We start from the raw sequence: 12,845 nt of genomic DNA on the forward strand, positions 1-12,845 counted from the left end.
GCCCCGCAGAGCTGCCTGAACACCAGAGCTCCTTCTCCGCGTAAGACCGCTGCCTGTCCGCTGCCAAACTCGGTGGAGAGAGAGAGAGAGAGAGAGAAAAAAAGAAAATGTGCGACCTGATGCCACCAGCCTCCCAGCCCGTGGAGAAAATCGGCAAAATGAAAAAGTTGAGGAGAACTTTGTCAGAGAGTTTCAGGAGCATTGGTGAGTAACGTCAGAGACTATTTTCCAGTTCTTTGTGCAAAATGTGAACAAAAAAATGTCTCCAGCAGCAGAAACCCACAGGCTGCTGTTTCCTCCCGCTGCTTTCAGTAAAACAGCCCACATTGATCTGCTCTGACCACAGCTCAAATAGCTCAGTGCTGTTCATTCTGGCTGAGAAGTTAACGGAGTTATGAACAAACAGGGATGATTCCTGGAAATGTGCTGAACAGTCCGGATTCATATTCACACATTTTCCATGAATCTCCTCATCATTATGGACTTACACACTCATCATCTCCGTTATTTATTTATTTATATTTCAGCAGACTGAGTTTAGTGAGGGTTCTTTGGTCCACTTTCTAAGAAAAGAAACTGCATATATTCTTGAAGAATGTAAAAAATGTCAGCTTGAGTGCTTTTTTAAAGAAACCACGAGGAACAAACCTATGCATGTTTATTCACTTCTTTAAAGAAATGGAGATAAAGGATGTTTTAATCTCTGATTGATTTGCTGCTGGTGCATCGATCGATGGATCCTTTGGTCTTCGGATGAAATATCTGGATGTTGTCTCTCTGCTTCTACTTTTCTGTGATCAGCTGTCCTGAGAATTCATTTCACTAGAGTATAAGATGTGTATAAATGCAACATTAATATGGTACACCCTAAAAGCTCTAAAGTCACTGATTACTCACTTCAGAAATGCTTAAATCATTATAAATCAGTTAGGGGTGTGTATTGGCAAGAATCTGGTGATACGATACGTTTCCCGATACAGGGGTGCCAATATCGATATAATGCGATATATTGTGATATTTATATATATTTGTATTTATATGTGTGTATATATATATATATATATATATATATATATATATATATATATATATATATATACAGTGCTTAACAAATTTATTAGACCACCAGTCATATTTGTCTCAGAGACCATCCAGCATCATGAAGTGCTTTAATGCAGACTCTTTCATTTTCAGTCAGCTCTCCACGTTTTACCATTTTGAACAGGAATGAGGAATTTCAAACTGAATTAACCCAAATTTGAGCCGGCTCACTGGGCTTCTCTGAGAAGACAGAAATGAATCAAGCATAACATTCAACCACTAAAACTATTTTTTCTGTTCAGGAATGCAGGTAAAAACTATAATTCAGCATATTATTCAAGAAATATTAATGTGCTTTACTATTTTTTCAGTTTTTTTGTAAATCAGTACATTTGAAAATTCATGGATAACAATAATAATTATATTTTAGCATTAAAAATATAATTTGGGTTAAAGAGCTTCTACATATTGGTGTATTAACCATTGCAACAACATAAAAATGATTTTGGAAATTACCAGTGCTGTTAACTTAGGGCAGCTGTGGCATAAACCTTACTTTGGTTAGGATTAGGGTGGTCTTATACATTTGTTAAGCACTGTATATATAAAACCATGCAATTTTAACTTAACATGGGATATAACAGAATTAATCTATCAACAAAAATGTATTAAAATTATATGTATAGTATAAAAATAAAAAATACATAGTGTATTATAAAATATATGGTCCTGCATGCAATCTGAAGATGAGGATGTTTCCCAACCTGACACGCCAGATGGATTTGTTTCACACATCCATCTGGGAAAGCTTCAATAGGAAACGTTTGAGGAAAGGCAGAGGATTTGAAAAAAACTCGGAGTGTGATTGGACGAACGTTCTGTCTGTCACATCTCTACGGGCCAATCAGAGCAACAAAACTCAACTTTTAATTTTTGAAAGGAAAACAACTCACTGCTGTTCTTTGTTCTTCTTTTAACGAAGAAATGTTGTCAAGTTCTGTTAAAACTGACGCTTCAGCAGCATCCATGCTAATCTCTTCCGCCATAATTGCACCGGTCTCTTGCTGCTGCTTGTTTACGTCACGACTCTGCTGCGCCTGAAAGTACTGCCCCTCGTAGCTGATTGGTCCTGTCACTTTCTAACTGGGCCCAAATGGTTCAGATGGGAGCTTTGCAAGATGGATTCGCCAGTGAAAAACAAGGAAACAGGCATATCCATCTGCTTTGCAAGGTTAGATATTTCCCATTTGTTGTAGTGAATTAAAATTCTTTCAAGATTTTTAGTAGAAAATTGGAAAAATAATCAATATAGAGTAAGTGTACTCAAATTAATATTTCACGGTGTATCAGCTTGTATGTCTTTATGTAATGACAAGGTGCTAGTGGAGGAAGACTGGTCCTCATGTCCAGCTTTAAGGACTGATGGACTGTGTTGTTGGGACGACATGATGGGCCAGTGTTTTGATCGTATTACTGAAGCCGCCATTGACGTTCACTACACGGCGCACATCCTTATAAAATAAAATAAAGCATTGACTGTATTTATGGTTGCATAAGTAAAAATCAGCGCTGGCTTCAGCAGGCTTCTTTCATGTTAGCTGTTAGCCGCTAAGCTATCGCTATGATGTCAGGTCCGTCGAGTTGTCTGAGTACTTCACTCTGGCGAGGCATATCTTACAAACGATTTGACTCCTGTCTAAGTTTGTACTGTCTTTAATGTTTTGGAAGTCCACATTTCCGCTATGAATGCAGCAGAAGCTGCACTGCTGTGTAGGCACGAGCAACCGGCTCGCTCAGACCAGAAGTTTGGTGTGATCTCGTTGTCTAAGCAGAGGAGAAGAGGGAAGAGTCAGCTGCTTGCTGCCAGCTGGCGGTGCCTGCCGCCAACTAGCAGTCAGGGGGGGAAATTACTAGGGCTGAACGATTTGGGAAAATAATCTAATTGCGATTTTTTTCCCTAGTATTGCAATTGCGATATGATATGTAATTTTTTTTCTTATGCTCCTGATCTTGTTTTTTGCAACAAACACAAGCAATATGGCATTCTGTGTTACAATTAACACAATATTAGATAAAACCCCGGCTGAAATTTTTCAAAAAATATCTAATTGTGATGATATTGACTTGTATTGCAAATTGGGAAAGAATGGTTGTGTTGAAAGGAGTCATAATTTTTATGTCATTCTCATATTTAGTGAGACAAACGTACTAAAAAGTGGGATCTTTGTTGATTTTTCTAAAAAACTGCCACTTAGATGATTGTATGATAAGTAATTTTTAACATCTCTGCAGCAAAAAAAGGTTTTAAAATTGGCATTTTGATTTTGGCATTTTGACTGCAATTTGTAAATTGCACCATGCCATTTTGTGATTTAATCAAATTTTCGATTAATTTCCCAGCCCTAGAAATTACACCACAAACTACCACACTAAGAAAGTTAAATATTAATTTAAAAAGTATTGATTCTGCATTTTTAAATATCAATACAGTATTGCGCTGCGAAATATTGCGATATATCAGTGTATTAGATATTTTCTCACACCCCTAAAATCAGTCATCAGTGGTTACTTCATGAGCCTGATTTTTCTCTTTTAAACCCAAAGAGGTCGCAGGTTTATCCTGGGAACACACCACCTCTTTAAGGACAAACCAACGGTTCAAATATCCCACAAAATTCCAACCATTCTAAATAAGTTACAGAAAAATGTGCCCTTATGGGCTAAAACCCGAGAAAACAAACATGTCTGAGGAGCAAATCATCATTACGGAAGCCCAAAAAGGACATGTTTGTTTTACTTCATTTCCCATAATTACATGTCAATTTTGGTCTTTTTTGCCAAGGAATTAAAATGTTATCGTGAGAAAAGGCTAGTGGTGGTAATCACTAGTGGCCCCATGATACAATATTATAACGGTACTTGGGTCACGATTTGATGTTATTATGATTTTAAACATTTTGCTGTGTAGTGAGTATTGTGATACCATGTATCGTGATCTATACCATTTTTTCATCTGTTTAGCTGATTCAGCATTAGTCTTGCCCTCATGTTTGTTGTCTTTCCGCAGTATTTTATTTTCATGTAGCACTTCTTGCAAACCTCGTGTGTCACGTCCATCTCATTTGTGCCCTGCCTGCATTCCTAATGTCCTTCCCCTGGTGCTGCCATGTTTGTTGTACTCACTTTCTCCTGCTCTATGACCGTAAACTCTGCCGACCTCACTGGACTAACATCTTTTTCCATTAGCAATTAATTTGAAAAATATCGATACTTGGTGAACAAGATGATACGATATATCACCAGACAAAATATCGTGATACTATCCTGTATCGATTTTTTCTTCCACCCCTAGAAAAGGCATTGTTGTTGTAAAACGTTGAGAGAAATACTCTCAGATACTGAGAGGATGTCCAATATTAACCCGTTATAACAGCAGGCTAAGTAGAATAATGGATGTGTGCCTGCTGTTTGTACTTCCTGTAGAGTTTTTGTTGCAGTTTTTCTCCAGGCACACATTAATGGCCACCCGATAACAGCTTTCTGACCTAGTCTGGGTCCTGAACCACCAGTTGAAAACCACTGCCCAGCAGAATAAACATGCTCATGATGGTTGTATTCCTGTTTGTCTTCGAGATTATCTTCTTGCATAGGGTCCCACAAGCCACTAGGGGGCCCCAAAGCTGAATGTTCCACCTAATCTCAAATAAATGCTAGTTAGCTGGCTAGGATCTGTATGCTCATAAACCCAGCTTTAGAGTTTGCTTCATGAAAGTTGGCTAAAATAAAATTTACATGTGAATGGACAGTGCTATGAAAACTTGAGTTGTGTTCTTACTTTCATAATTTAAAGTAAACATGTTTTAAAAACACTAAATATCTATTTTATTTATCGACATGTAGAGGATTGTTGTTTTCCTTGTACTATGACTGTTCTGTCAGCTATTTTGTTTATGTGTCTCAACTTAAGATGTTCAATTTTGGTGTGAAGCCTGTTTTGCTTGTGAAGTGTAATGTGGTAATGTGGCATGTTCATGGATCTTCTTATAGATTAGGAATCTCTTCATCGTGGTTTGGCAGAGTAGGGCCCCCAAACAGCATCTTGCATATGGCCCCCACAAAGCTAGAAACGGCCCTGTTTATAATCATTTGCATTGGTTGAATTTATGTCATTATTATTCTATAAATGTGAATCCAAATATTTTTGCAGAACATAAAACACAAAAAGCTTGTGTGAGCTGCTTTAACCTTAAATAAATTACTACTCTCAGAGTGTCTGTGACCAAAAATGGCTGCACAAATAAACAACAACAAAAAACATTTATTTTAGTAAACTATTATGAAAAAAGACACTTGTATGCATGCATAACATGTAGAGCATGAAATCTCCGTTGCAAAAAATTTGTACCAAATTTGTATTTTGACTAATGTCAGGATAAATAATAATGCAGTCTCTGTAATTTGAAAATTGTAGCAGGCCATATTGTGATTTAATCTAATTTGAGATTAACTGCCCTATCCTTATTCAGAGTCAGAATCAGCTTTATTGGCCCATTATGCTTGCACAACAAGATATTGACTCTGGTTTGTTTTGCCCTCAATGTACAGGAAATAAACATTAAATACAAAAATAAATTAACTTACACAAGTATTAAAATTAATATTTAGATGTGTACAAGCTTTCATCGATATTATTTCTAGTATAAACAAGTCTGTGAGCATGGATAGTATGATTGCAAGATGAGCAAAGACTGCAAGGATGCTGACTAGACATGATCAGAGTGTAGAAGTATGAAAGGATGTGGGCAGATTTAAATGAGGGAGATAGGGTTAATTAGGATAGTTGATTAGTGTAATGTACATATGAGGGAAGGCATTTTACCACAGTGAGCTTTTCTGCAGCATTTGAGCTACAGTGAATCGATTATTTACTTGCAGCATTTGTTAAAGAACAGTTATGTTGATCCGTTAGTGTAAATATGCATAAAAGTTAAGGCATTTTACCACAGAGAGCTTCCTGCAGACTTTCAGTTACAGTGAGCATATTAATAACATGCAATTTTTTAGTTCGGTAAATAAATTAAATTAGTAATTAGTATGCTAAGTAGTCAAATTAGTGCAAATATGCATATGAAGTGAGGCATTTTACCACAGAGAGCCTTCTTAAAGTATCTGAGATACATCACAGCAGTAACAGTGCAGACAGAGCACGATTCATATTTGCATCAGTTTTTTAAAATCAAGATCAGACCAGATCATAAATGTCAATTATAAATATTTCTTTTTGTAGAATTTAACCCTTTAAATGTCATGTGCAAAACTCTGGTGTATTAAGGTAGAATCCACACACAAATGGAAATATTTTTCAAATACTGTTGGATTTCCTTGAAAGGGGTTTTCACAGCCTTGAAAATGTGAAGAATGAGCAACAACTTTGATTGTTATGCATGATAATTCTCTGTTAGATTGTAAGATTTTGAATAAGTAATACTCTTAGGGTGTAAGTGGCCAGAAATGGTCGCCATACATAAATAGAAATAAGAGATAATTTTAAAAAAATATGTCCACTGTTTTCTGCATTCATTTTCTTAATCAGGGTCAGAGCTAGGGCTGGGCGATTACTCTTGACCTTGATTACAATTAACGAATGATTATTCCACCTCCAAATTCCAACTCTGTTTTTTCTGTAAATATTTTTACAATTTTTAACAAATAATTGAAAGGAACATGCACAGATAAACAATTTATGGTTATTTATTAAAATATTTGACTACAACTTTTTGTAAAAAGCCAAATCTCCAAGAAAATTAGAAAATAAACAACTTGTTTTTCTTGCTAACAACATAAATTATTTTTATTTATAAAAAGTAGAAAATAACATTGCTGCTCACGTTGCACAGTCGTGTTGAGTTTTAGTGGACTGGACGGGATGGTGTCACATGACTAGTACTTCTTCTCTTGGGTTTCCAGCTGGCTATGTGCCCCGTGACACCTGGCTTCCTATCACATGACCACACAGCCAGTAGTTTGTTTTTACGGGGGTGGTACATTGGTAGAGAGAGAATTGCAAGGGGAAATAATTGAAATAATCGACACGATGGGTTTACGGTGGTTAGAAGCTCTAAATGTTGGTTTGCAAATTGGATTTCCTTGAAGGGTATTATCACAGCCTTGAATGTGCTTATAATGAGATTTATTAAAATATTTTAACAGAATTTTAAGGTAATCATAAACTTCTATAACAGTGCTCTTATAGGAAACTAGAGAAATAGCATGCAGTTTCAACCAAAAAGGACCAAAGAGCTGCAAAAAGGCCTCAACGCCCTTTAAGAGTTAAAGATTGTTCCATCCTGTCTTCTGCCCGCTAAAGCCCTAAAGTTTCATGGTCACAATCCTCTCAGCGCTGCCTTCAGCACGTCTAATGTATTAAGAAATATAGTCCTGGTAAATATTCTTCTATAACGTGTGTTTAAGCAGCTTCTCTAAGATGACTGCACAGTCCACATAAAAGAGGTCTATTCTAATGTCAGCTGTAATATTTTAGGTGTTGACTGTAATCCCGATGATCTATAGCAGTGTTTGAAGTCACACCATGTTCACCATGCAGTGCATCCAACATTTTAAAGTGTGAGCATGATTATATCCTTTATAATGAACCCACAGTACACTCTAAAAAGAACTGAACATCAGTCCCTACCCAGCAGCATATACCTCCATACGTCATGATTCAGAGCTTTAATGAACAGTTAGTGACGTTTAACTGCTCTCATACAGACGAGAGAAGATGGACCGAAACAGAAACACAGGACTGTTTGTATTTGTACTGAAACCGTTAATCTGCAGATATAAACAGACGATCAGTGATGGCATCTCTGTCTGAGACTGGAGTTGTGTTCATAATCATTGTTGTTATTGTGCTGATGAGTCCACTATACAGTCGCTATAGATGGCTCACTATAGGGAAGAGGAATTAAGGAGCGAGAGTGTGATTTTGGACACAACCCACAAGTTTCACTGCCCCGTCTCTGTTTCAGTCTCACAGTTTCACTTTACTATGATGTACGATACAGCGGCACTTTTATTCCTGCCTTTTTAACATCTCATGCATTTTCACTCTAATGATAATGTTCACGTTAGGCCCTCCATTGCACCTGTGTGCATATTGTGCCTTTATATTCTATTCTGATTGCTATTTTATTTTTCTATATTAATCTACTTAAGTCCCTCATCAGCAGCTATGCTGCTGTTTCTGTTGGCTGTACTGTTTTTTCTTTATGTCACATTTTTAGCTCCAAACACCAAGTCAGATTCGTCAAATGTGAAAATGCACCTGGCAATAAAACTTGACTCAGTTTTCTGGTCCTACCTGCACATTTCTATACATGTTTACCATGATGTTTAAAATAACAATGTGATTGCTGAGATGGTACAGATGATTTTCCATCAATCTTTTTTTTTTTTTTTTGTTTGTGTGCCAACATTTTTCATGTTTGTCCCTTAAATCAGATGAAAGTTTGTAGGTGATTTATTCTGCTTCCTCTGATTTGATTTAGCAGTCAGGTACACTAGATCATTGGTTCCCAACCTGGGGTCTGGGCCCCCTAAGGGCACTTTGAAGGTGACTTTGTCTTCTCTGAGGTTGTCAGAGTTATCTTGGCTGTACATAAGTATATTAACCTTCTTTAACACTAGGGACACTTGTCTTTCAGTGTGAAATAGGATTACCAAAGCCTTAGCTTCACAAAAATAGTGGAATATATGAATAAAATAAGAGGTAAGTGCAGAAATGAAGTTCTGTCATATTGTTTTTAGAGCATAAATGTCATCTGTCATTCCATTTTCACCAAATAAATCTTCATCACTGCTTGTTCTAAGGCATCTGCAACATTCAAATACTTCATCATCATTGCAGATCAACTAATTCTCTCCTCTTGCTCCGGCTGCCCACCCTCTCCTGCAAAAACAGAGATCAGAATCAGAATCAGGTTTTTTTGCAGAGTTCATTTTCACATACAATGGATTTGACCTGGTGTTTGGTGCAAAACAAGTAACATAAAGTATAAAAAAGCTATTCAAAATAAGATTAAAAAAGTAAAATATAAAGTGGATTAGACTTAAATAGATGTTTACAGGAGAAAAAAAATATTTATAAATATAGTAGCAAAATAAAAATACAAGATACAATATAAACATCACAAAGAGTATGTACAGAGGTGCAGATAGGTGAGGCCTCAGGGATTCAAAAAGAAGGATTTAGCAAATTATGTATGAGCAAGATGACAGACAAAGGATTCATCTGATGATGCACAGTGAAAGGTTACAATGCTCTCTTATTGGCCCTGTATCTTTGGAAGTGAAAGATGAGATTCTCCCGATCACAGAAGTGTTTGAGTCGCATTTCTATGACGTAGAATGACTAAAATATTAAAACATAGCGATAATGTGCCAGCGAGTGCTTAGACGTCAGAGGTTTAACAGCTGAAACAGGCTGATTTTTATAGCCAAAGTATGGATTGTAAATATCGACAGAAATTTTCATATCTGCCGATACAGATGAATCACTTTTAAAGCTAGTATTCGCCGACACCACTTTGCCTATATTATGATGCATCCCAGAAATAAAATGAAAGTCTTTGTTGCTGTAGAGTTTGCACTTGGAGCAATAACACAGCAGTGTAATTTTGGCAGCTATTTTTAATTTGAGTCTTAGTTTTTGTCTTTAAATGAAATGCATTTTAGTTTTAGTCACATTTTAGTCATTTCTATCCTTTTATTTTTAGTCTTGTTTTAGTTGAGGGAAACTGAAAACATTTTAGTCTAATTTTAGTCCATAAAATTCCTCACATTTTAGTCTTTACTTTTAGTCCAAGCATTTATTCTCTCGCCTAAATCTGGTACCAATCATGGTAGTGTGTTCTCTGCACTCTGCTAAACCTGGGGTCCCTGCTCTCTACAGCTGAGAGGCAGAATAGCTACAGCTGCACTGTTTTAGACAGATTTACCCACAGTGGAGAAATATCACAGTTTTTGAATGCCAGATGAAAACTACATTACATTTTAGTCTAGTTTTAATCATTTTACGAAGACTAAACTTACTTTTTGTAAGTTTTAGTCATCATAGATCTATTTTTGTTAGTCTTAGTCTAGTTTTTGTCATGGAAAAAAAAAGGCTGTTGATGAACATTTTAAGTCAGCGTTTTAGTGCATGAAATTAAAACTCGCTCTGCGGTGTGTAGTCCTTGTCTTCTATGTAAAAGAAAATAACAGTCTTTATCCTGCCTGCTCACGTGTTGTTGTTTTGACAGTGTTGGGAAAGGCCGATTAGCCAGTGTGAGCATCATTAACCACCACCAGAGATTATGGGGGTCCCCAGTCTTTACATTTTAGGGCTCATGGGTTGAAGAACTTTAGAACCACTGGTCTGACCAACTATCCAGGATATGGATGGATTGATTCACTTGCATGTTGTTTGTGTTTGTAATCAATCATTTGTTGGTCAATAATAAATATGGAAATATGAAAATGTTGTATCACATGTTTCCTGCCCAACACTGATTATCTTCACGCATCTGATTTATGGTCCAAAACCTAAATTAACCTTCAGTTTTCAAATGAAGAAAGCCTAAATCTTCACATGTCACAAACAAAACTCTGTGATCTTTGCAGTGAATCAACTGACAGCTTATTACCAATGCATCATAGATTTGAAATAATCAAGTGTGATTTTTATTGCCATAAAAATGGGATGATTTCTGTAAAGTGATCAGGCTCTAGCAGTGAAACGAGAGCAGGATCTGTGCAGAGAAGAAGTAAATCCCTGCATCATCTTAATCGTCATCATCCTTTCACTTCAAGTTCTCTAACAGAATTTTATCCAGTAATGAATGCTGTGCAGCTACAGTAACCTCATACAGAACATACAGTAAAATTAGATCACTGGTTGTCAAAGTGCACCCATGCAGTATTATTTCATCTCTCTCTCTTCTCCTCTTCTCCTCTTCTCCTCTGTCAGTACTCACACATGCACATCCTGCAGCAGGCACACGCTCTCATGCACACGCCCTCAGATACACGCAGAGAGCCTCGGCATGCTGGCAGGGTTCAGTGGCCTTTCAAGCAGCGTGCGTGCAGAGCGAATAGGTGGATGCAGCCTGTAAGAAAAGATGAGAAATGAGCAGAAGTGAGTTTGGGTCGATGTTGCGGGAGAAGAAAGATTGGCATTGACTTTTCCGCTGTGCTGACTCTGATCTCCTATTGGCCATCTTTCCTCCCATCTGAATCAACACATCTGAGCATCGATCGGCCCCTCGCTCGGCTCTACGGACGCTTTAACAAAGCACATTCAAGAGTCAGCTTATTGTTTATGTCCTTCAAACAGTGTTGATCCAACGGCTCCCAGTGGGCAGGGCTGGATCACATGTCAATGACAAAATGCATTGTGGATGTTTACATTTTAATAGCTTCAGTCCAGGTCAATGGTCCCATGCAGGGTTAGCAGGGTGAGCTCGGATTTGGGTCCTCAAGATCTGAGTCATCGCAAGACTCTCAGAGGATGAATACGAGGAGGAAGCTGTGATTCAGGGGCATCCAGAAACCCTGCAGGTGGATTCTATACAAGTCAATGAACATCAGATATTTTTGTTATAAGATCTTAAACATAATGTTATGTTTTATTCATAACATGATGTTTTTAAAAAGCAATGCCCTGTTTGGAAAGGTAATCCACTACAGGTCGTCGTCTCTCACTGAGCTACTTTGATGCTGCTTCGTCTGTCCCGTATAGTGAAGAAAAAAACGGTCCATCCTCTGCTAGCTGTGCTCTTGTAGCTGACATCACTGATAGGTTTTTATTTTCTAATAACACTCGTTATTTGTTTATATTTCCTAAAACCTCCATTAAATTCTTTCAGTTGTTTTTTCTTCGTTGTGTTTGCTTTTCTCGGTTGAACTTTTTGCTGCATTGCTCAGCACTGCCCCCACGATCGGCTGCGGTATTGCAACGTCTGATCCATAAGATTCAAGAGGACAGATCAGGATCTGAATCTTCTCCTGAAGACATTGTGACATGTAGACATCTCTGAAAGTGTTGAGTACACCCACAAAAACAAGTAATATGTACACTCACCGGCCACTTTATTAGGTACACCTTGCTAATACGGGGTTGGACCACCTTTTGCCTTCATAACTGCCGTAATTCTCCGTGGCATAGTTAAACAAATACTCCTTGACATGGTAGCATCATGCAGTTTCTGCGGATTTGTCAGCTCCTCATCCATGATGCAAATCTCCCATCTCACAACATCCCAAAGGTGCTCTATTGCAGTGGTTCTCAACCTAGGGGATCGGGACCCTTCAGGGGTGACAAGACACTGAAGCTACTTTCACACTGCCTCTCTTTTCCTTGTCTGTTATGCCTTCGTACTGCAATGCTGTTCTGTATGAAAGCGACCGTTCCGCATGGGGGGGTTGATCTCGCCCCACCCCTGATCCGGATCAAGAGGTGGTATCAGAGCCGTAACAGACTTTTCCACAACGAGTGTGAAAGAATGTCATGGCATTCCGCCACGGCGAGTGTGCGCTGCTGTCTCCGTAAACGAGAAATTTAAAAACCAGCGCGGTTTAATCGAGCAGCATTTCATCTGAGAAAAACAAACACAAAACAAAGAATAATGTGGATTAACTGGAGAGACTGCGAGGTTAGAGAGATGATCACACTCTGTACAGGAGAGGAGAGAGCAGACACATCTCTGCTCACAGCAGCGTCTGAAAAGTTCCATCATGTGTTCAAGTGAGCTTGGTACTGTAAA

General features: G+C 37.8%; 1 protein-coding gene across 1 annotated transcript in view; it reads left to right on the forward strand.

Moving 5' to 3' along the window:
* cdk14 (cyclin-dependent kinase 14) overlaps positions 1–12,845 on the forward strand; it is a 391,958-nt gene that overhangs the window by 276 nt on the left and 378,837 nt on the right. Inside the window, exon 1 of the mRNA XM_041794334.1 lies at positions 1–204. This exon is cut by the window's left edge and continues 276 nt beyond it. Within this exon, the coding sequence (XP_041650268.1) occupies positions 108–204 (97 nt within the window). The 5' untranslated portion in view covers positions 1–107. The remainder of the gene's footprint in view (positions 205–12,845) is intronic.

Source organism: Cheilinus undulatus, linkage group 8 (genome assembly GCF_018320785.1).
Source record: "Cheilinus undulatus linkage group 8, ASM1832078v1, whole genome shotgun sequence".
Lineage (NCBI taxonomy): Eukaryota > Metazoa > Chordata > Actinopteri > Labriformes > Labridae > Cheilinus > Cheilinus undulatus.